This window comes from Rattus norvegicus, chromosome 3 (genome assembly GCF_021556685.1).
Source record: "Rattus norvegicus strain SHRSP/BbbUtx chromosome 3, alternate assembly SHRSP_T2T, whole genome shotgun sequence".
Lineage (NCBI taxonomy): Eukaryota > Metazoa > Chordata > Mammalia > Rodentia > Muridae > Rattus > Rattus norvegicus.
The window spans coordinates 8132398-8155552 of NC_141536.1; the positions used below are offsets into that span (position 1 = coordinate 8132398).

At 48.8% G+C, this 23155-nt stretch overlaps 1 protein-coding gene across 11 annotated transcripts in view; it reads right to left on the minus strand.

Annotated features, from left to right (window-relative positions):
• Sec16a (SEC16 homolog A, endoplasmic reticulum export factor) overlaps positions 1-12687 on the minus strand; it is a 35446-nt gene extending 22759 nt beyond the window's left edge. For 2 of the 11 annotated variants that reach the window (XM_087645593.1, XM_087645585.1), the window contains exons 1-5: positions 12411-12687; positions 6078-8605; positions 4959-5387; positions 2622-2758; positions 119-216 (exon numbers count right to left, since the gene is read on the minus strand). In XM_087645593.1, coding sequence (XP_087501719.1) covers positions 119-216; positions 2622-2758; positions 4959-5387; positions 6078-8537 — 3124 coding nt within the window. In that variant the 5' untranslated portion in view covers positions 8538-8605; positions 12411-12687. 11 annotated transcript variants of the gene reach the window in all.
• Positions 12688-23155: the final 10468 nt, after the last annotated feature.

Genomic DNA, 23155 nt, shown 5'->3' on the forward strand with positions numbered 1-23155 from the left:
CACAGTGAAAGGAGAAGTGATCTTGATTCACCTGCCAGAACATGACTTCTACATGGCTGCATGATCACAGGCGGTAGTTGGACAGTCCCCTGCTAATGCTTACAACTTCTAAACGTACCTCCATAATCATACTGGCCAGAGTAGTAATTTGCGTAGTAGTCACTGTGACTGCTCCATCCACTCTTAGAATTGTAGTATCCTTCAGGATATCCTTGCCTGCGGTGGAAAAGAGCTATTAAACACAGTATCTATTTCTAAAGTGTACTGAGAGAGTAGCCAACTCAAAGCTCATAGACATGCATGAGGACACCTCAGTTATGGAAACCTCTGACCAGATCAGAAGCATTTCTTTTTTCTTTTTTTGAAACTGTGTCTCACTGTGTAGCTTAGGCCTGCCTTAAACTCATGACAAGCTTCCTGCCTGTACCTCCATAGTGATGGAATTACAAAGGTGAACCACAAGAAAGTGACCTTACTAATTACGAGTGCTCAGTGTGGCCTTGGAGGAGTGGATCTGTGAGGTGAGCCAGGGCCAGCGCCAGCAGATCAATAAAGAGTTAGCTTCTTCTATGCCCAATAACTGAACCATGCCCCTGACTCATTACAGAGAAGGTGAGATTTACTCAAAAAAGAGGGAGTAAGTGCACTTACTTAAGAGGATCTGACACTCTCAGGAATGTCAAAAGCGCTAAACACTATTGAATTTTCTGAGACCCTTTTAAGAAACTGCTCAACTGAGCTTGGCTGTTTGGCTAGCATAGCATCTACTTGGCCAGATGTGCAGCCCAGGAATACCACCAACCTGGCCTTAAGGTTCATTCAGGCTGGCCACCCCAGACTTTCATCTGACATTGATTCCAGAAAAACACCTTGATATAGAGTGAGATCAAGAGCCTGCCACTACCTCAGCTGCTCTCACCAACCTACCTACATACAGTTCAGGAAGGACCCAGACAAACATGAGAAGTGTGTCCCACCTCAAGCAGGTCCTCCAGGGATGCTATGGCCCTAACACTGAATATCAGCACTGAGCATCCACACACATAGACACACAGACAAGAGAGCAAGCTTCTGTGGGCTGTGACAAATGAGAGACACTCAAAGGACCCAGAGAGAGGAAGGAAAGCTGTCATCATAGACAGATCACCCAGCCTGAGCCTCTGACACAGTCACTCTTCAAAGTTAGTTCTTAAATAAAGTTGCAGGCAGACACGTGGAAGGCAAACTGGTTCACCCTGGCTCTTGCCCCCATGCCTTCTCCCTTCTGCACTCCAGCAAACAGATCCACATGCCTCTTGCCTTCTCACGGATTTTCTTCTTTTTTTTTTTTTTTTTTTTTTTGGAGCTGGGGACAGAACCCAGGGCCTTGTGCTTGCTAGGCAAGCGCTCTACCACTGAGCTAAATCCCCAACTCCTCTCACAGATTTTCAATCAGAAAGCTGAGCTGTATGAGTCCAAAAGCTACTTCCCATCTAAGATTTTCCCAAACTTTCTCACAACCAAGTATGTGTCTGTCTGTCTCCCTGTCTCTGTTCCTCAAACACACACGTGTGCATGTGCTTGAAGTGTATGTAGTAGGGATCCAATCCAGGGGCTCATATCTACCAGGCAGGCACTCCGGAACTCACCCAAGCCTCCGTACTGCTGCTTCATAAAGACCTACAATGATTAGCTATGGATGCCTGTGCATGGTTCAGCATGTACCTCTGGAGCAAGGTACATTAGGATAGCTAAATGGGCAAAGGTTCACACGCAAAGCAGTGTGTCTTCAGACAAGTTACCAGATACCTCAAGAACTTACAGAAAACTCTGAGAGCAAGTGTACATACAACCTTAGCAGCTGGGAGTTTCTAAGGAAAAGAAGGATTCTTATAGCAAAGTCAGCTACCATGAGCTTTCCTTGACTACTGGGCTTAAGTAAGAGGACACTGCAGAAACTGAGGTAAAAGAGTGTACTGACCAAGGCCAGCACCCCACTATTTTTCACAATGGAGTCAATGGCCTAGAGTGATACAAGATGAAAAGCAGGCTCTGGGCAACTGAAAATGAGATGGAACTTTGACCTGGCTTACAGACTTACTCAGAGGGCACAATGCCAGGGTGGTGGATAGCCAGTATAGGAGATATGCAGGCTGGGGAGGGCGGGGGACTTTCACCAGTGTGGGCAGAGCTGGGCACAGAACACAGCTTTTAGTCCGTCCTTGTGTTAGAGATCATTTGGTGGACGGTGGATTATGCCATCTCTGTGACAGGGTCCTCATGACGTTAAAAACATCTGCGGCCCTAATCTAAGATCCCTAATCACCCACAACCAAAATGCCAGCAGCAGAGTGGGTGTGCCCAGGACAGGAACAACCATTCATCTATCAGCATAGAGATCACTTCTTTATGGCCTTACCTAGAGTCTGGCCTGGCTAAAGATTGTGGACAAATGCTAAGTGACAGCTCTGCTAGGACTACATGTGGCAGTGTACTTAGCTCTGGTCTGTTCATGCTGACAGAATGGGTTTGAAGGATTCTCTACAGATAAAGAATTACTATCATCACTAAGTCACCATCATAGCCAACAGCACACACAACTGAGTATGAGAGTAAAGCAGCCACAAGGGATGTGTTCCCACCTGGGAGTGAGCTGGTCAGAATAGTGACTTGCACGGGAGCTGGGCCGCTCAGGTTCAGAGTAGCGGTGGTTCTCGGCATAAGCAGATGCCGAGCTGTCATAGGGTCTGTAACGAGGCTCATACAGGCCATAGATATCCTGTGGAAAGAAGTTTGGGGCATTGTTAGACTCCATGGAGAGCAGACATTTCGTGACAGAACTAGCTCTAGGTGCTGCAGATGCCCACTGTCGAAGAGCAGTATTGTGGATAGGATTCTCCCATGGAAACAAAGCCCAAAGCATAGTCCACATTAAGGGCAGCCGGCAGCATCTCCCTAAGGCCCTCCAGGGCAAGCTTCCCCCTGCAGTCTTAAACATGGAGATGATAGTCTGAACAACATAAATAGAGCACCACCCCTCAGTAAAGCAACAGGGCCAAGGACCCATGTGAGTCAGCCCCAAAAGCCTCACGAAGAAAGACAGCATTGGTCACTGTTTTCAAATCTAGGGGTGCTTTGCTTTGTTTTTCTGTTGCTGCTGTTTTGCAGCAGTCTCACACTTAGCCTACGTTGGCCTAAAACTCACTATGAAGCTCACAGTGGCCTTGAACTTGTAGAATCTACCTTTATCAGCCTCCCGGGTGTTAGAATTACAGCCTGAACCACCATACCTGGCTTTAAAAGGAAATTGTATCTTATTCTGATGAGGATTTCAGCCCCATTGTAACAAAACCATGGCTCTGCCCTATCTCTGGAAAAAGGGCTACGTAGGACATGTGGAGATCTAAAAAGAAATGAAGTGATACAGGCAAAAGCCTCAGCTCTGCCATCAGCTGACAGGTAATATGAAATCGTGGGAAATGGCTCTTCTGACTCCTGAGAACCTTGGCAATGACGAGGCACGGATGCACACTCAGAGGAGAGCTGTAAGGCTTGGGATTCTGAAGGAGCCTGCAGCCCATCTGTGGCTCCACACTCTGTAGCACAGCATCAGGCCACAAACTGGAAATGCCTCCTACAGAAAGAATAGCTATGGCTCCTCTTCTAAAGTCTAGAACTTACTAGTCTTTAGGGAAGATTTGTAACTGCTCACACATGTACACCTGATGCTATACTAGGCTGATAGGAAGGGAGGCACAGGCCTACGGCCACGGCAGCTCTGGCCTAGCTGCTACAACTGTTTCTAAGGTTCCTTCTGACACAGTGCCAACTGCTCTCAGGCCACACAAGAATCCAACACCGCCTGGCCCCAAACACTGGAGGACTTGGGTCTTTCACCTTTCAGCAATACAATCCCTCTAACTGGAATAGTGATGAGTCTGGGCCAGGGGTAAGGACAAGCTAAGAGCGATCAAGCACGGTACTTCACACCACTATAGGATTAAGCAGGACCTAACCAGCAGTGGCCTCCCTCTCTGCAGTGGCCTCCCAGTCTGCAGGATCACTGCCATGCACCTGAGAGGTTTACTGTCCCTCACCTCTGCTCATTACTGCACATGGACAATCTAAATAAAGTCTTCCTTCAAGACTTTATTCTCAAGGAAGGCCATAGAAGATTCCTAGAGTTATTAGGAATATAACCTGTCGTTAGTTTCATAAGTTGTTTTTGTTATTTAAACCAGATGAAAGGTGCCATCAAAATGGCTGACTGGAGTTTGATCCCTGGAAGCCACATGGTGGAGGAAGAAAACTAATTCCTGAAAATTATCTTCCAACCTCTTCGTGTGTGCGCCCACATGCAAATACATAAACATATATATATATATATACACTTAATAAATAAATGTTTTAAAATATATAAAAGAGCTGGATATGGTGACATATACTGGTAATTCCACTACTCAGGATGTGGAGGCAGGAATATAAGGGCTTCAAGACTTCAAGGTTATCCTTAGCTACATATGGGGTTAGCCAGGGCTAAATGAAGCCTGTCAAAACCAAAACCACCACATACACAAAAGTGAGGCCCAGTAAAATGTTAATGATTTTAAATTCACATCTAACTTGGCCCACAGTGACACCTGTCTGGAAGCACAAACAAATAAACAGCAGCACACAGTCTACCTACTAGGCTCCTCCCTAAAGAGGTCAGTCTAGCACTATAACTGCAGCAAGCCCAAGAATGCTCTGGGAAGCATGGCACTTTGTCAGCCAGAGGTCGGTATCACACTGGCAATACAACCAATGCCACATGCTACAGGACTCTCTGAAAGAAGAGCTTTGTTGGTGGGCAGGGAAGATTCTTTTCAGGGGGACCACATGGGTCTAAAGAAAGGTCATTACTGAGAGAAACAGCATTAAGAGGAGAAAAAAGGGGGTGAAGTGAGGAAAGCAAGATGGTTAAATGTCAGTGCTCTTACTTGGTAGTATAAAGAGGCTGCTCCAGGATCTGATGGGTACGGTGAAGGGTACGGAGACTGGTAGGCTTCATACGGGGGTCTATAATAGTAGTAGGATGCCAAGTCTTGAGGTGCTGGGCCAAAAGTAGTGGGAGGTGGGTGTAGCCATGGCTGTTCTGACCGCACAGCTGCCTGGTTGGAGTTGGTAGATGTAACCGATGCACTGGAGGACTGCGGTGGCTGAGGCTGCTGGCCTGTGTTGACTGGAGCTGGACTTGCTGATGGCTGGACCAAGCCTTCAGACTGTCCTTGTGTGGGTGGGCTTTCTGGATTTGAAGGCTCTGGACACGCAGCTTGGGGTACTTGTTGGGGAGAATTCTGTGGCGGAGGAGGCACCAGCTCTGACTGGCCTCTTTCTAGGCTACGGTGATCCTGAGCATCTTTTGTTACCTGCTGGTAGAAATGATCCTGGTTATGCAGCCCAGGCCCAGATTGTCTGGGATGATTGGCAAGAGGCTGCTGAGAAGCTGGGCTGTTTGAATGAGATGGGCTACACATTCTCACAGGATTTTCCAAAGTTCTACTCAATGTGAAGTCTAGGGCACCGACGGCTTCTTCCGGGTTTCTAGAGTGATACCCCTTATTACTGTTAGGTATCACAGCACTGTTTGCAGGTGGAGCTAGCATCACACTTCCATTAGCAGGGCTATTAACAAACTCAGAAGGACCCTTCTCTGCATTGGGGTGCTGACTTTGAGGAATCTGAGGGGACAGCTGTTGAACCAACCAACTGGCAGGCTGGCTAGCAATCATTTCAGAAGACCCAGAACCTCGAGGGGCACAGTTCTGGGTGACACTGTTAGGCAAAGACGAGCCAGTGACAGTACTGGCTGGAATTGCAGACAAGGCAGCATGTTCTTCATGGTCAGCACCAAGAGCCCGGGTGCTCACCATGGATTTCTCCCCCACCACAGCATCTCCCCAGCACTGATTCTTCTCATTAGGATTCGGTAAGGACACAGAAAAATTAATGGGCTGAGCCAAATTATAGCTTTGATCAGGCTGGGCAATCAGGACAGGTTGATTGTGTAAAGATTCAGTGGGTGGTGAGGACAGCAAACTCGCATAACCAGAACTTGCCTGCAATGGAAGGGCCTCCTCTTCTCCTACCTTGGGAGGGTTCTCAAGGTTCTCAGAAGCACCAGGAGGGTCTTGGTTCTGCAAAGGGGGCACAGACCCTGATTTCCATGACTGCTGTCCAGACATGCCCTTTTCTGGATGATGAACACCCTCTGAAGGTTTTGGTTTTACAGGAACATAAAGTGCAGGGGCAGCAGGGGCTAGAAGGACATTGCCCCCAAAATCTGGCAGTTCGTTTTGTGCCCACAGAGTTGTGGCTGGGCTCTCACATTTCACAGGCCCCTGGGCCCTGGCTGAGGACCTCTTGTCAGGCATGGGGCGCACAGTATCCAAGGGTGGCCCTGCTGTGTGTGAAACCAGTTGCCCAGCCTCTCCAGTGGTGCTAAGAGGCAAAGGGCAGGCCTGAGGTGCACACAGGGTCTCCATGTTGTCTGGTGGCTGTTCCAGGTTTCCTGGGGTGGCATCAGGTGGTAGAACAGCGGCCCCGTGCTTCTGGCAGTTCTGGGTCCCTCTCACTTCAACCACCATGTTGGCACGATCTGCTTCAACTGGTTTCACTCCAACCAAGTGGGATTTTACTGGCTCAAAAGAACTATTTGCACTTGTCTGGAAGACTCCCGTAGGTTTTGGAGGGCTTGGAGTTGAAGGCTGGGACAGGCTGCTGCAGTAATTTTGACTCCTGGTCATCTCATCTGTTTCACCTCCAACCGGAGAAGAATCAATTTGCTTAAAAAAACTCCCTGACGTATCATCTTCGAGTTTTCCAACTTCTTGCTGAATGAATGTGCCCACCAATTCTTGGGGTCTGGCTGACCCAGGAGGACTTCTGTGACTATGGTTGCTGTAGCTGGATGACACACTGTCAGGTCGTGTAGGGTGCAGTGGCATGTCAGGGGCCTCAAGATTTAGCCCTCCTCCTCTAGTGAGGCCCGAAGTAACAGGCCTGGAGGCAGCTGGCCCAGGAAGGGGCCCATATCGAAACTGATCACTCGGGGAAAAGGGATCCACATTCACGGTCTCACGTGGCAAAACTTCTTGATTCTGAACAAATTCTAGGTTCTCTACATTCTCACACTGTGGCCCACTAGCACAGTGGGTCCCAGCACCCGGAATATCACCCCACGCATCATTAGCAGGAGTCATAGTGGTCTGTTTGTCATGACGGATGCCCACAAACTGAGAAAAATAAGGTTGCACATCTCCTTCCTGAGCGGCCTGGTAGACACCACCAGCTCCAGGGAGTGGTGGATGGCCCAGTCTGGAGGTAGAAGAGAAGCTACCCGAGTCTAATCTGTCATCAAGGCCTGCTTTTTCAGATGAGAGATTTTCCTCGTTCTCTGTCTCCTCCCCTTGAAAAAACATTGAGAGCGCTCCGGAGGCTGCTTCTTGCAGGGCATGGTTAGTTGCGGCCACTGGGGGATGGTGCACCTGGTTCTCAGGGCTGTTTCCCTGAGTGAAGGGATTCACATGGGCAGGGTCTAGCAGATGCTCTTTATTAACTCCTGGATTCTGCCTGAACTCCGCGCTTGCCCACATATTCCCAACTCTGGAATTCTGCTCAAAACTGTGTTTAGGGGGGAAGCTACTCGATGGGTAATTTTTACTTTGCTGGTGGACTATCTCATTTCCTTCACCACTGGCCAAGGATGCTGGAGTAAACGTTTGTGGGACACGGGACTCATGGCCAGGTCCCTCGTGTAGACTAGATGGAGAGGGGAAATGGGGCAAGCTGGCAGCCTGGGGCCCCATGTCCTGAACAGGGCCCTCCAGGCAGGGTGAGTGATGATGATAGGAGGGCGGAGGGCCTCCATGCACAGGCCCCCACTGACCTGGCATCTGGGGCTGAGGGAAGAAAGGAGATGCTGCATGGGCCACAGCACCATCATGTGGGGCGTGCCTATTCATGGATTGGTCAGGCCCAGCCCCACTGTCATTCAGATGGCCTCCGTGAGGCTGCTCAGGACCCACTCCTGGAATGTAGTGAGGTGGATGTGGCAGCATCTGGACTTCAGGTCCTGAGCTGGAATCAACCTCAGCACTCCTGTTCACCTCCAGCCCAGGCAATGAAGAAGGGGTAGATGCAGGAGGAAATAGACTGGGGTCTGCTCTAGGCTGTGACAGAGTTCCTGGCAGAGGCTCATGAAGTCCTGTGGAGCTATCCCCAGCATTTGTGGGAGGCACAGGCAAACCAGGCCACTGAGAAAAAACAGGGAGGGCTGGGCCAGGCAAATTAGGTGGGCTGCTTTTGGATGAACTGCCCACTGGTGTGTTTTGAAGAGTCTGTCTGTTAAAAGCAAACGGATCCGTTACTGGCTGCAGTGGGCGTGTTATGGGAGCCACTGGTGCATTATTATTGGCTGGCTTCCTGTAAGGGCTGTTGGCCCAGAACGAGCTTCGAGGATTCCCAGCTGGGGGTGGGCCAGCCACACCAGACGGGACTGCCTGAGGTGGTGGCTGCATGGTGGAGTCTTTCCTGCAGGAGATGCTGCTTATAAAGGAGGCAGGGTAGGTCTTTTCTGTAATTTGTGCTAAAAAAGAAAACAGAAGAGGAACATAAGGCCTATAGTCTCACACTCCTGACTACAATCAATAAAACTCTGAAAATAAAAAGACTAAATGTGATTTCAAATCATTTAAATACAAAGACTTCAGCTCTCCACATCCCACCCCACATTGTCAGGGACAAGCAACAACCCCATTGCCAGTCTGACAGACTACCCGATGCTCCCTAGTCCTTGACACCTCCTTAAGCCACCACTACCACATCCAGAGCCAATTTCAAAAGTAAGAAACATACATAATCATGCGTTTTGTAATGTTAATTTAAAGTCTAGAAGAGTTTACACCTCCTAAAACACAGTTATAAAGTTACTAAACCAAGTGAAACGTTTAAGGTAGTCCTCTGAGAACAGTGAAACAAAGTTGCCTCTGACCACTGAAGTTGTAACAAGGCTGCAACTAAAATTCTCAAGGAAATTTACAGCAGTTTTACTGATCTCACACTTCCAACAGACAGCTTCCAACAATCCTCAGGAAAAAAGAAGAGGGGGGTGCTTTGAGATAGGACAAGGTCCTCATCAGTGTTTTTTTGTTTTTGAGCAAGACACAATTCAAGTGTGACATCTTAAAAGCCAAGCCCTTTTCTTTGTGTCAGTCCTTCTTCTTGGCACCATCCTTAAGAAGAAATGTATTTAGCTAATCCACAGAAAAATAAAGCGAAGACAGTTTAATTCACAGATGCACACTTTGTTCTTGAATATCTTCTTGATACTCAGCTTAAAAAACAAACCATTGAGTAAAGCAATTTACAAAAGGTCTCTAATCCCTATCTAAATGTTAGTTCTATTAATCTATTAACTCAGTTCCATTATTGCCCACATACACTCCTTCCTATGTCAACAGAGGACCCTATCAACTGACTAGCACCTGACTATGGATTACAATGAAACTTCAATTAGAAGTAATGCCAGGGGGGTGATGAGAGATGGCTCAGTGGTTAAGAGCACTAGCTGCTCCTCCAGAGGACCTGAGTTCAACCCCAGCAACCACACGGTGGCTCAAGACCATCTGTAATGGAATCCAATTCCCTCTGCTGTTGTGAATGAAAACTGAGCACTCATATACATAAAATAAACAAATCTTTAAAAAAATAGTAATGCCAGGAGTTCATTAGGCTCTGCCTTGTCATTCACATAATAAAGAACACTGCTGCTTCACTTTACATGAACCAAAAGTAGGAGAACTGCCACCTTATTTTATCTGACCAGCTGCAGAGCCACCATAGACACAATAACACGGATCTGGACCTAGACTGGACACACACACTTCCATGTTCCTCCTGAAACCTGGCTGGCAAGCATAAAAGGCTGTCCTTATCTCAACAATCTCAAACACATCAAACAATTAAAAACAAACAAACAAGCAAAAACTAAACGACAATACATCACAAGATACAGGCTAAAGCATCAAGTGTCCAAAGGCTGGGTATCCACTGAGCAGCTAAGGGCAGCCACCTCTCTCTGCAGCTAGTTTCTACATTCACAGAATGAGAGAAGACCATCTTTTCCCATTCAAGTGTCTTCTGAACTCACTATTTAAAGATTTTAGCCACATGTTTTTCTTTCAAGGGCCCAATTCCTAATGCTGCCTACCAGAACATAAATTGCCTTAAATTTGTACTTAACTATTATTTTGTTTGTAGAAACTTGAAACTATTTCCTCAACTGTAATGGACTAAGAGCTGTTTTATGAGTTAATACTACCACCTACAAAGAAAACCCACAGCTACCACGCAGAGGACTTCCCACAATATGCCTGCTTCGGGTGAAACAACACTGTAACTTGGAACATTAGTCTTTTAATCTTCTTTACTTACCAACAGAAAGATAATGAACTGCGCGTCACTTATCTCAGGATCACACTTATTCTCTTCAGCCAGTTTTCTACCTTTCAAAAAAGCACCTGTTTCAGAGACCGACTGATCTCAGATGCAGTACTCATGAACTCAGCCTTGTAGCTCAATTGCCTCATGCCTACATACATGCTTACACAAGACATTTTAAGCATGACTCTGTGTGACTGAGGTATTTAAACATTCCCTGATCCTTTCACTGCCAGATTTAACAGCTGTAAACTGTAAAACACAGGGGCACCCAAAAACAGTGAGTTCCACTTGGCCAACAATCTCCCCTAAGGTGACTGCCTGTGGTACTCTTAACAGATAGACAAGATAAACACCTCTCTTCTAAGTCAATATCCGAGCCCTTTCAATGCTGAAGAAGGCAGTCACAGAAGAGAAAGAGCTATGTATTATGTGAGGAAGACACACAGGAAGTGAGGATGTTCAAAACTGCTCATAAAAGCAAGATGGGATATCAAATCTGCACAATATCTCAGAAAATTCCAAGGTCAATTTGGAGATTCATTCGGGAATAGTGAATCACAAGAAGAAACAGTCTCTACTTTGCCTCTTATCTCATCTGCAAGACATGAGAACTGAAACCCTAGGAAGGGTTTGTGGACAAAAAGTGTAAGGAGGCTGCATTGGGCTGCAACTTGCAAAAGAACCCGCAGAAACAGTAATTTGTGAATCTGCTGTTTTTTACTGCCAAATTTAGGATGGAAAACGCCTCTAGTCAACACGTTTGAAAGGAAATCTCTCCTTCAGTGCACAACCATTCTACATGCCACTTAAAAACCTGTGAAAGCAGGACAGCCAAAGTTATCTACAGGACGCTCCACGGACATGCCGACATTTTTCTACACCTTGGTAAAAAAACAAACCACGACCTCCCTTGCGACATCCTGCTCCGCCAGCCAAGAGGTTACAAATAAATGCTGCTACTCTCTGTTTCAAAAGAAAATGTGTCCCATGATCACCAGCTCTGCTGAGGAAGTCTTCGAGCCAACAAGAATCAAATTTCTTCAGAACCCGGCAAAAGTCAAGCTTAGCAATTTCTTGCATCTTCCTTCGTTCTAAATAAGTTGTAGGTTTCCTCTGAGGCGTCACTGTCTGGCCAAGCTAACACACCTTTCCCAGCGGCAGACCAGTTCCCGCAGCCCAGACCATGCCTCACGTCAGGCCTGGGAATCACGAGACCCTTAGACAACTCACCAAGGCGACACGGGCTGTAACCTGTCCGGTGTCTCAGCACCAGGCGGCCCGGTACTGTCGTTCTCCCCTGGCCTGACGGTGTCTCTTTAAATGCGCTCGCCACTTCGGGCTAGGCCCGATGCTCACTGAGCCTGCCTGACCTCCGCAGCCTCGCCCGCACTCGGGCTTCCACCGTGCTCCATATACTCAGCCCTCACCCGCTCAGCTGCGGTTGGCTTCTCAGGAGCCGCGAACTGAAACCTAGCCGGCGACGGCGGCGGCAGTAGTGGGAACTAGCGCGTATCCAGCAGCAGCCGCAGCCATCTTGCCACATCCGGCTCCAGGTGCCGCCGCCGACGTGTCCGACGGAGACGTCAGCGCGCGTCCCGCCCCTTAATCGCCCCTCCTCTCGCTTCGCCCAGTCTTTTGCTGCCTCACCCATTGCCCCGCCCCCACTGCCCCGCCCTCTTGGCCGTGCTCAGTCCGTCTTCAGTGCATCAATCACGTCACGCCCCCTTTGGCCCCGCCCCCTCTTCCCGTCCAGTTTTTCACTGCTTCATCCTTTTGTCCCGCCCCCAGGATCTCCCCGCCCATTCCTTTTAAGAGCCTTTCGTTGTGCTCCTTTTAACTCCGCCCTTTGTTCTTCTCCAGTCTTTCGCCGCCTCATCTCTTCGTCTCACCCTTAGGCCCCGCCCCTCTTACGTCAGTACAGCTCCACCCGTGGCCCCGCCCTCACCCACTTGCTGAGCCAAGAGCGCGGGCCCCGCCTTCTCAAGGCGCCCTGGTTACGCCGGTTCTGTCTCCTGCTCTAGGATTTGAGCAGACAGGATTCTTCAATCCAGATCCCCAGTGAGAAACAGTGTTGAAAAACCGAAGCCAGAGGTTCCGCTGAGTCCAGAGCCCCAGCGGGCTCTGCCGCCTGCCCCCTCCCCATTTTTCCGTTGGATTCTCCTGGATGCGGTCGGGACCACTACGCGTGCGCCACCCTGCTCGAGTAGAGCTAGGCGGTCGTCTTCTGCGGGCTGGACACGCGCGTGCGCGGGGCTGCATCCGTTGCTTGGTTACGGCTTTCTGCTGCAGCTTGCTGGATGCAGTTCGCGCGGCTAAAGCAGATACCTTTATCTGCTAGCGGCAGAGTCCCACCTCCACCCCCTCCAACCTTTGCCTAGGGGAGAGGAGCCAGATCCTGGAGGCCAAGTCCTTCAGTCTCCCTTAGCCTAAAGCCCGCGGCTGAGCACTGGCCTTCTTAGACCAGGGATGTCAGCAGGTCAGGTTTCCGTCTGTCAGAGCAGTGGCTCTCCGGAAAAGGTGGGTGCTGTCATCAGGGAAGTGACCAGTCCTGGCTCCTTCACCTGCCCTCCAGAGGGCATGAAGGTGGTGCCCCAGCGAAGACGCCTGGTCAGTGTTGAATCTAGAGGCAGGGAAGGAGGGAGTGTGGTGGAGCTGGCCAGCGCTCAGCCACGCAAGCAGAGTTGGGAGTGCTGAGGGCCAGCTTCATCTACACTGACGTGGCACTGTGAGCCACTCTGTAAAGCTAACATTTGTCTTTAGAGAGCCAGATTTCCAAACTCTGTACACAGGAGAACACATGTAGATTCATCTTTAAGCCCCTAAAGAGAAGCAGTAAACCCAACCTTGGAATGGCTAGAGCTACATAGTAGAAAGGCCTCTTCTCAAAAAGAATGAAGGAATAAATGAATACATAGGTAAATAATAAAATGCAAGGTCTCCACTCTCCGCCCCCAAGGGTTGAGATGTTAGAGGGACAGCGGTTCTGGCTCCTATCTCTGACTCCTTCCTAGGTACTCATTGCCTGTAGACTGGCTGGCATGATTCAGCCAAGCTAACCGGGCCTCTGAGTGACAGAGACTCCAGTTTTAGGACCAGTCTGTACCCACACGCCCTGCTCTGTTGACTGTAACCTTTCTGGGCATTGGGAGAGCCACTGGGCAGTTTGAGGACTGGAATGGGGTACTTTAATGCTTATGCAAAGACAAGGGGCACAAACTGGGACAGCCTGAGGCAGATAGGTCCATGGTACCCCCACCATTACCATGGGTACTCCTGGTTATGCCTCCTCCTCTTTGCCTGGGAGTCTTCATTTTTTTTGGAAGTTGGGCACAGCACGCCTAGCTTCCTGGAGTCCTATGTAGGCAGAATCTGGTAAAAGCTGTTACAGCCTAGTCTGCACCACAGAGCACACAAGACTTCTGTGCATGAAAACCATGTCAGAACTTCCTGTTGTTTCTGACTCTGTGACTCAGTAGCTCTACCCAGTCAGCCTCTCCCATTACATCTAGCTGGTTCACACTGAGCCGGACTGTGAACATAAAGTACACAGATAGGTAAGAATTCACAGTGACTCATTGGTGAGTGTTTATTGAATTCTGAGTATACTGAGTATGTTATATTGAATAAAAGTTCTTATTAAAAATGATATGTTTGGGGTTGGGGATTTAGCTCAGTGGAAGAGCGCTTGCCTAGCAAGCACAAGGCCCTGGGTTCAGTCCCCAGCTCCAAAAAAAAAAAAAAAAAAAAAAAAAAGATATGTTTTTTTCTTTAATGTAACCAGGAAGTTTAAAATTCTATGTGTAGCTGACAGTACCTTCCTCCTGGACAGTGCTAGCATAAATGCTGTGTACTTGGCATCCCTACTCTAGAGCCCAGATGAGATGTTAGAGGGACAGCGGTGCTGGCTCCTATCTCTGACTCCTTCCTAGGTACTCATTGCCTGTAGACTGGCTGGCATGATTCAGCCAAACTAACCGGGCCTCTGAGTGACAGAGACTCCAGTTTTAGGACCAGTCTGTACCCACATGCCCTGCTCTGTTGACTGTAACCTTTCTGGGCACTGGGAGAGCCACTGCGCAGTTTGAGGACTGGAATGGGGTACTTCTATGGAAGCACTCTGAGGAGTGCTAAAGGAAGAGGTAGCAGTGTTGGTGAAGAGAGAGTATCTCTTGGCCTCAAGCCTCTGTCCCTCACACCTGCTAAGTGTAGTTCCAGCCATCAGGGGTTCTTGATGGTCTGTGCCTGCTCTGTGGCCCTGTGCTCAGCCCCTGACAGACTCTCAGACACAAAACCTGAAGAGAAGAAAGGATCAGCTTCCGGGAGCCAGGGCTCCCTGAGTAGTCCCAGCCAAAAGCATGGTAGGGCCACAGGAGTGGAAAGAGCTGACGGGGAGGAAGGCTTCCTAAAGGGTGAGGAGGTGATGGCCTGAGGGGGATCGGAAGCAGAGACAGCTGGGATTTGGTTGTGTGTTGTTTGCTTCCGGGCCCTATAGTATGTAGCGGTGCCACGCAGGCTGGCTCCCTTGTGGCCAAGGTGAGTGGAGAGCGTTTCTTGAAGCTTAAGACCAAACCCCCGAGAGCCCTGGTAGACAGCGCGAAAGGAGCCTCAGGCCAGTTTCACTTTTTCTCATGCCCGTAGTGCAAGGCTAGTTTGCAGATGGGCTCCGTACCAGGCAGTGACACCTCGGCAGCCCCGCTTTCCCACCCACAGTGTCATGGGCCCCCGGGTACTCACTGTGGGTAGGGATGAGGGCTGACCTGTGGATAAAAGGTACCAACCAGAGACGCCAGGGCCCTTTATTCCTATCTGGCCTGCTGAGAATGGGGACTGTGGTCCTTCCTCCCCACGGGAATGGGCACACCTTTGTGTGCCCAGCCTGGCTGCTGGAACATGGATAAAATGGCTTGAGCAGTTTGTTGGGTGGTGGTTTAGTGCGAGTGTACTGTAAGATTCTAGAAGCCAGAGATTCAGGGTACTAGATACCTGCATTTCTCCACCTGTGAAGCAATCGCAACCTGTCCTAGACTTTCCCCGAAGGCTTCTCGAACCGTTTTTGGGTAACAAGGGCTCATACATGTTAACCGCACCGTTATCAGCTTCCTGGCCTATGGCTTTACTTTCGTGTCTCCAGAGTCCTGCATTCAGCTTGGCTTATTGTGTGTCTCGGGGACATTTTTAGATCACAGACCCACCCTATAAGACCTTCCTGCTCTGTCTGTGCCCCTGGGTTAATGTGATGTCAACCTCTGCCTTGTGTTTTCTACTTCATCCCTATTGGCTGCTATTAACGCAGGGGCACAGACAGAGCAGGAAGGTCTCTCAGCTGTTCTGGGGTCCTAGAGAGCATAGGAAACTGCGTTCCCACACACATACAAAGATGGTGCAGGACCCCAGCTGTACTTCACACACAGCTGTCTGGAATTGGGACAACTGGCCACCCCTCTGTCCTGGAACGTGGACACTAGAAAGTTCTTGTGAGGCATTTGTCAAAGCAGGGGGTGGGGTGGGGGTGGGGTACTTGTTCTTTGGGACAGTGTGTAAAGCTGTGTATCGAAAGGGAAGGGTTGGGGTTGGGGATTTAGCTCAGTGGTAGAGCACTTGCCTAGCAAGCCTAAGGCCCTGGGTTCGGTCCCCAGCTCCGAAAAAAAGAAAAGAAAAAAAAAAAAAAAGAAAGGGAAGGGTTGGTTGTGGGTCTGTAGGCCTGCCAAGGGATATTTGCCATAGGATATTTGGAAGTAAGGGAGGTCCTAGGGGCTTTTCAGCTCAGTTTGGCCTGCTTGAGTTAGCCGTGGACCCCCCAGGCAAGTGGTATTTCTGGAGCAAATGTGGAGCCCACCTTAATGAAGCCCTTGGGCAGAGATTGAGCTCTTTGGCTGTAACTGCTTCTGACAGCACCAGCATAGCAGCAGGGCATGAATCTGAAACATGGGTGGTAATTTGCATTGAATGGGTGGACCCCCAGGAGTCCTGGCAGGGAAAGAACAAGGACATTGAGAGATCCAGGAGGAACCCCAGTGTGTAAGGATGCCATGTGACAAACTGTCTGTCTCCAGGGACCCTGGAAAAGTGCCCTGTCAAACCCCTCCTTCTCCCCGAGCATCCGTCTCTGCCTTTGAAGTGATTGTGAGCAACATAGATGAATCCCTTACATTCTTTCTAGGGGAGACAACCTCTCTCATAGATCTATGGATTTAGTGAATAAAGCTGAATGAACTGTTTCATTCAGTTTCCTCGTATGAATTATATCTTGGGGTGGCCACAAATGACATCTGGAGGCGCACTGGTGGAAGGCTGCCAGCAGAGGGAGGCAGAGAGCCACCTACAAATCCACCCGGCCACTGAGGACTCCTTCCAGAGCGTCTTCAGTTAGGTGCACACCCTGCAGACTCCCCACAGGAGCCCTTGCCGAGGGAAGTCTTTACTTCTGGACTCCCCTGAGGTGGTGAGCTTGCTGAAGAGAGCAGGCGCTCTGTAAACGCTCCCTGAGTTGAGCGCACTGGAGTCAGAGAACACACTGGATCTCCAGGCTCTACCTTGTGGGAGCCAGTGGCATTGCTGTTAAGATAGAGGAAAGGACCTTGTTCTGTGCCATCCATTCCACCTGGCCTGCTGAGGCTAAGGTCAGGGACATTTTTTCTCCCCTTCCCTTTTCCAGATTAAGAAGACTGGGTTGATGGGGAGGAAATAAGTAACTTAGGTCAGACATGTTTCTGAGTACCAGAGTGTCCACAGCTCAGGAGAGAGCATGCTCACCCCATGCAGAGGACACCCATGAGAAACAGAGCACAGTGTTATACATAGAATCATAGAATTAACATGCTGTTGTAGAGAATGGATCTCACAAGCAGTGGAATCTGGAAATAAGCCATGAGGTCAGAGTCGTGTGCAAGCACTGAACCCCGCACTTTGTGGAACATCGTAGGTGGTGTGTGCATAAAGAAGCCCAGCAGCACACAATTCTTGGTCACTGGAAACCTGGTGTCTCCATCTGTGGTGGTTTATACATGCTCGACCCAGAGAGTGGCATTAGGAGGTGTGGCCCTGTTGGAGTGGGTGTGTCACTGTGGGCGTGGGCTCTAATACCCTAGTTCTAGCTGCTAGGAAGCCAGTGTTCTGCTAGCAGCCCTCAGATGAAGATGTAGGACTCTCAGCTCCTCCTGCACCATGCCTGCCTGGGTACTGCTGTGTTCCTGCCTTAATGATAATGGACTGAACCTCTGAACCTGTAAGCCAACCCCAATTAAATGTTGTCTTTATAAGAGTTGCCTTGGTCATGATATCTCTTCACAACAGTTAAACCCCTAACTAAGACACCATCTCTCCGTGAGATGGTGGTGACCAGTGACTATGTGTGCTAGGCTCGACTGCTTTTAAAATCCATTGTGATAACAGCAGCCATGCTGTCTCTGGGTCCTTACCATGCTCCAGAGTGAGTTCTCTGTAGATGGCCAAAGCACCCACACATAGACGTTGGAGGTCACCTTCTGTCCCACAGTTGCCAGGTAGTACATGTAAACACCAACCATGAGGATGGTCAGGAAGTAGGGTAGATCCATACCATCATTAAAGTGGGATCCTCTGGAGAAGCTCCACACACCCTTCTTTCAAAATCCACAGACATTCAGGCTTGAGGATACCGTAGTAAAAGGGCCCCATTTCCCCTAACTCCTAATCCCAGGTTTCTCAAGGGCCATTTTTTTGAAAGATTTATTTGTTTATTTTACATGAGTGCACTGTCGCTGTCTTCAGACACACCAGAAGAGGGCATCAGATCCCATTACAGATGGTTGTGAGCCACCATGTGGTTGCTGGAAATTGAACTCAGAACCCCTGAAAGAGCAGTCAGTGCTCTTAACCGCTGAGCCATCTCTCCAGCCCTCAAGGGCCATTTTTGGGGACCGTGCTAAGAGGCACTGTACGTTGTGTTCTGCTGGGACATTTATCAGGACCACTATTGCCTCCACCAGAGGCCCTCGTGTGCAGCTGAAGTTGTGGCCTGGGTCACCACAACTTCACAGGGTAGGGTCTGGAGTCACACAGTAAAAATCATCTTCCATGGAGCTTCCCTGATGGCTTTCAGGGCAAGGCAAGACCCATGGCTGGTTGGTTCCTGGAGCCTCAAGAGGACAGTAGCACTCCACTGCTGTTGGTCGCAGGCACAGCCCTGCTGCCTTGGCTGGCTTCGGGTCCCCCTCTGTACTGGACAGAGCAATGCAGAGCCACATTGGTGCCTCCTCTGACAAACTAAACAGCAGCATGGCTGTTTCTTCCTCACCTTCTTTACTTGTTTGTTTACTTGTTTATAATAAACAGGGTCTGGCTTCGAGCTCCTGAACCTTATGCCTTTGCCTCCCATGTACTCCCAACATCTGGCTCCATAGGTACATCTGTACCGGGGGCAAAGCCTTTGAAGTCTAGACCGTCCTGCCAAGGATGACATTTTGAGCCATGTGTGCCTCTGAGCACCTTCAGCATGGCCACTCCGAGCCTGGGTTTCACCCACAGGTGCAGATAATCATAATGCAGGCGAGACGGCTCAGTGGGTAAGGGTGCCTGTTGCCAAGGAGGACAAGCCAAGTTCAATCCCTAGAACCCACATGGTAGAGGGAGAGGGCTGGCTCTCTCCAGTTGTCCCCTGACCTCCACATGTATGACACGTGTTAGTACATGTAAATAAATACATACAAGTAATAATACAGAGACTGCGAACTCTGTCTTCTTCCCCACTTTGCTTAAGTTGACTACTGATTCAGTGGTAGCTGTGGCTACATTGAATGAACCAAAATGTAGTATTGAAGTAAATTCACCTGCTCCTTTGTACTTTTATGAAGGGCTATGAAGTATTTTTGAATGACCTATGTGGCTTCAGTCATATTTCTGTTGGCACCGGTTTCTCTGAATGACCCCAAGAGGCTAAGGAAGCCCTTCTCTCTCAAAAGGATGGGACCCCCACATACAGGCAGCCAGACGAATGACACTTGGGACAGGAAGAGGACTAGTTCTTGGGTTTTGTTTTGTTGCTATTCGGTTTGGTTTCAGTTTTTGGAGACAGAGTGTTTCTCCTTGTAGTCCTGGCTGTCCTGAAACTCACTCTGTTGGCCTGGAACTCAGTGATTTGCCTCCCTCTGCCTCCAGAGTGCTGGGATTAAGGGCGTACAGCACCATCACCGCCAGGCTGTTCTTGGGTTATTTATACCTGGTTGTTTGTTTTGGGTTTTTTTGTTTGTTTGTTTGTTTTTGTTTTTTTTGTTTTTTCTTTTTTTCGGAGCTGGGGACCGAACTCAGGGCCTTGCGCTTCCTAGGCAAGCGCTCTACCACTGAGCTAAATCCCCAACCCCTGGTTGTTTGTTTTGAAACAGAGTCTAGCTATATAACTCAGGCTGGCCTGGAGCTTGTGGCAGTCCTCCTGCCTCAGCCTCTTGTCTTGAGTGTGGGATTTACCGTGCTTGCCTGCCACTACTTACACACTTTGAATGTTGAGAAGTAGGACTTAAAGTCAAGCCTGATGTGCAAACCTGCAATCCTAGAACCAGGAGGCTGAGGCAGGAGGACCAAGGTCCAGCCAGAGGACATAGTGTGCCCCTGCTTACTCCACTTCTTGACCAACTCATGGCCCTCTAGTAAGATATACACGATAACTGTTCTTCTAAGCAAACAAAAACAGTACAAGATGGCAGATCCCTGGGGAGGGGAGGTGTCTTAGTTAAGGTTTTTACTGCTGTGACGAAACACCATGACCAAAAGACAAGTTGGAGGTGAAAGGAGTTAAAGGTCTTACACTTAGACAATGCTGTCCATCGCTGAAGGAAGTCAGGACAGAAACTCAAACAGGGCAGGATCTTAGAGGCAGGGACTGATGCAAACAGAGGCCATGGAGGGTGCTGCTTATTGGCGTGTTTCCCCTGGCTTGCTCAGCCTGCTTTCTTGTAGAACCCAGGACCGTAAGCCCAGGGATGGCACCACCACAGTAGACTGGGCCCTCCCTCGTCAGTCACTAATTAAGCAACTGTCCCACAGGCAGATCTTACAGAGAGGCATTTCCTTAGTTATGGTTCCCTCCTTTCAGATAACTCTAGCGTGTGTGTCAGGTTGACATACAACTAGTCCACACAGACGCCATGTCATAGTGGGGAAAAAGCAGTACCTAGGGGACTCAACTGGCCTGTGTCCCCCTGAGAGATTTTGGCATCCAAGAGGTGACCTCAGCCTGAGATTGGATCAATGTATCCAGGTTGTGTAAACAGCCCTATAGCAGTTGGCTTTCACAGGAATTTCTTTGTCCTGGAGGCTGATATCTACGACCAGGTGCCACAGGGAAGGTTGATCCAAGACTACCCAGTTACCTCTGCTCCCAAGCCTGTATATGGCCATATTCTGTGTATGTGTGTGCGTGTATATATATGTGTGTGTGTGTATATATGTGTGTGTATGTGTATATATGTGCATGTGTATATATGTGCGTGTATGTATATGTGCATGTGTATATATGTGCGTGTGTGTATATGTGCGTGTGTGTATATGTGCGTGTGTGTATATGTGCGTGTGTGTATATGTGCATGTGTGTATATGTGCATGTGTGTATATGTGCATGTGTGTATATGTGCATGTGTATATGTGCATGTGTATATATGTGCATGTGTGTATATGTGCGTGTGTGTATATGTGCGTGTATGTATATGTGCATGTGTGTATATGTGCATGTGTATATATGTGCGTGTATGTATATGTGCATGTGTATATATGTGCGTGTATGTATATGTGCATGTGTATATATGTGCATGTGTGTATATGTGCATGTGTATATATGTGCATGTGTGTATATGTGCGTGTATGTATATGTGCATGTGTGTATATGTGCGTGTATGTATATGTGCATGTGTATAAATGTGCATGTGTGTATATGTGCATGCATATGGAAGCCATAAGGTATTGTCATCCTTATTCTCCATCTTGGTTTTTAGTTTGTTTTTGAGACAGAGACTATGGGCCCTAGGCTGCTGCCTCCTGAGTGCTGGGGGTAAACATGTGCGGCACTGCCTGACTGCACCCTGTTTTCTGAGGCAGGGTCTTTCTCACTGGACCTACTGCTCAGTTGATCATTGCCTAGGCCAATGGAGCTCCCTCTTGTCTCCCTCTCCACCCCAGCACAGGGTTACAGATGGGAGTCACGCTGTCATGTGGATGCCGGAGATTCCAAACTCAGGCCTCTGTGCTAGGGCAGTAGGAATGTTTACTACCTGAGCCATCTCCCCAGACCTCAGTCCTTTTGTGTTTGGGTTTGGGACAGGATCTCCCTGGGACCTGGGGCTCACTGATAGGCAAGGCTGAGTAGGGATCTGTCCCCACCCCAGTGACGCTGGGGTCACAGCATGTGATTGCATATGATCTCTCCCAGCTTTTTTACATGGCTCAAAATGAGGAGCTCAGGTTTACAGAACAGGGAACTTATGGAAGCTTATCTCCCAAGCCAACGTATTGATTACTTTATTTGGCCCAGGAGTGGCACTATTATGAAGTATGGCCTTGTTGGAATAGGTGTGTCACTGTGGGCGTGGGCTTAAGACCCTCATCCTAGCTGCCTGGAAGTCAGTGTTCCGCTAGCAGCCTTCAGATGACGATGTAGAACTCTCAGCTCCGCCTGCACCATGCCTGCCTGGATGCTGCCATGTTCCTGCCTTGATGATAATGGACTGAACCTCTGAACCTACAAGCCTGCCCCAATTAAATGTTGTCCTTATTTTTTTTTTTTTTACATTTATTTATTTATTATGTATACATCACACAGCTTTCTGCCTGCATGTATGCTTGCAGGCCAGAAGAGGGCACCAGATCTCATTACAGATGGTTGTGAGCCACCATGTGGTTGCCGGGAATTGAACTCAGGACCTCTGGAAGAGCAGACAGTGCTCTTAACCACTGAGCCATCTCTCCAGCCCAAATGTTGTCCTTATAAGAGTTGCTGTGGTCATGGTGTCTGTTCACAGCAGTGAAACCCTAACGAGGACAGTCCTGGAGACAGAATCCAGAGCCTTGTGCACAGTAAGTTACTACGAGGCTACATCTTTAGTCCTTTAAAAATATTGTTTTACATTTTTAAAAATTATTTCCAGTGACTTTAGGGGTAGATGGATGTCCCTTAAGAGTACTATGTTTAATTGGGTATGGCGGTATACCACCTGGAATCCCAACACTTGGGAGACTAAGGCAGGGGATGGTGAGTTTGAGGTCAACAAACCCAGCAAGATCCTGTCACAAAATAAAAGAGAACTTGCTGTCATGTCCTTGGGAACAAATTTCTGAAAGTTCACAGTTTTCTTTGCTACTTTTCTTTGCTAGTTTTAGCAGACGCACAGACAGATGTGTGGAATTCTAGTATTGACAAGTCCGGGGCCTTCACAGTGTCTTGCAGCTTCCTGCCTTAGATGGACCCAGTGCCGGACTACCCATGCAAAGTCAAACTTGTAGGTTATCAGTCACACCCATTTTCCCGGACCCAGGAATGGCCACTCTGTTCTCTGCCTTTGTGGCCTTAGTCACTGAGGATATTTCATAAAGATGAAATCATGTGGTTACTTGTGAGGCGCCTCTCCCTGAGCCCAGGGTCCTCCTACAGCTCACCCACGTTAGTACGGCTCAGAGCTTTGCTCCTTTTAATGGCTGAAGAATACTCCACTGAATGTTTACTAGGGTATAA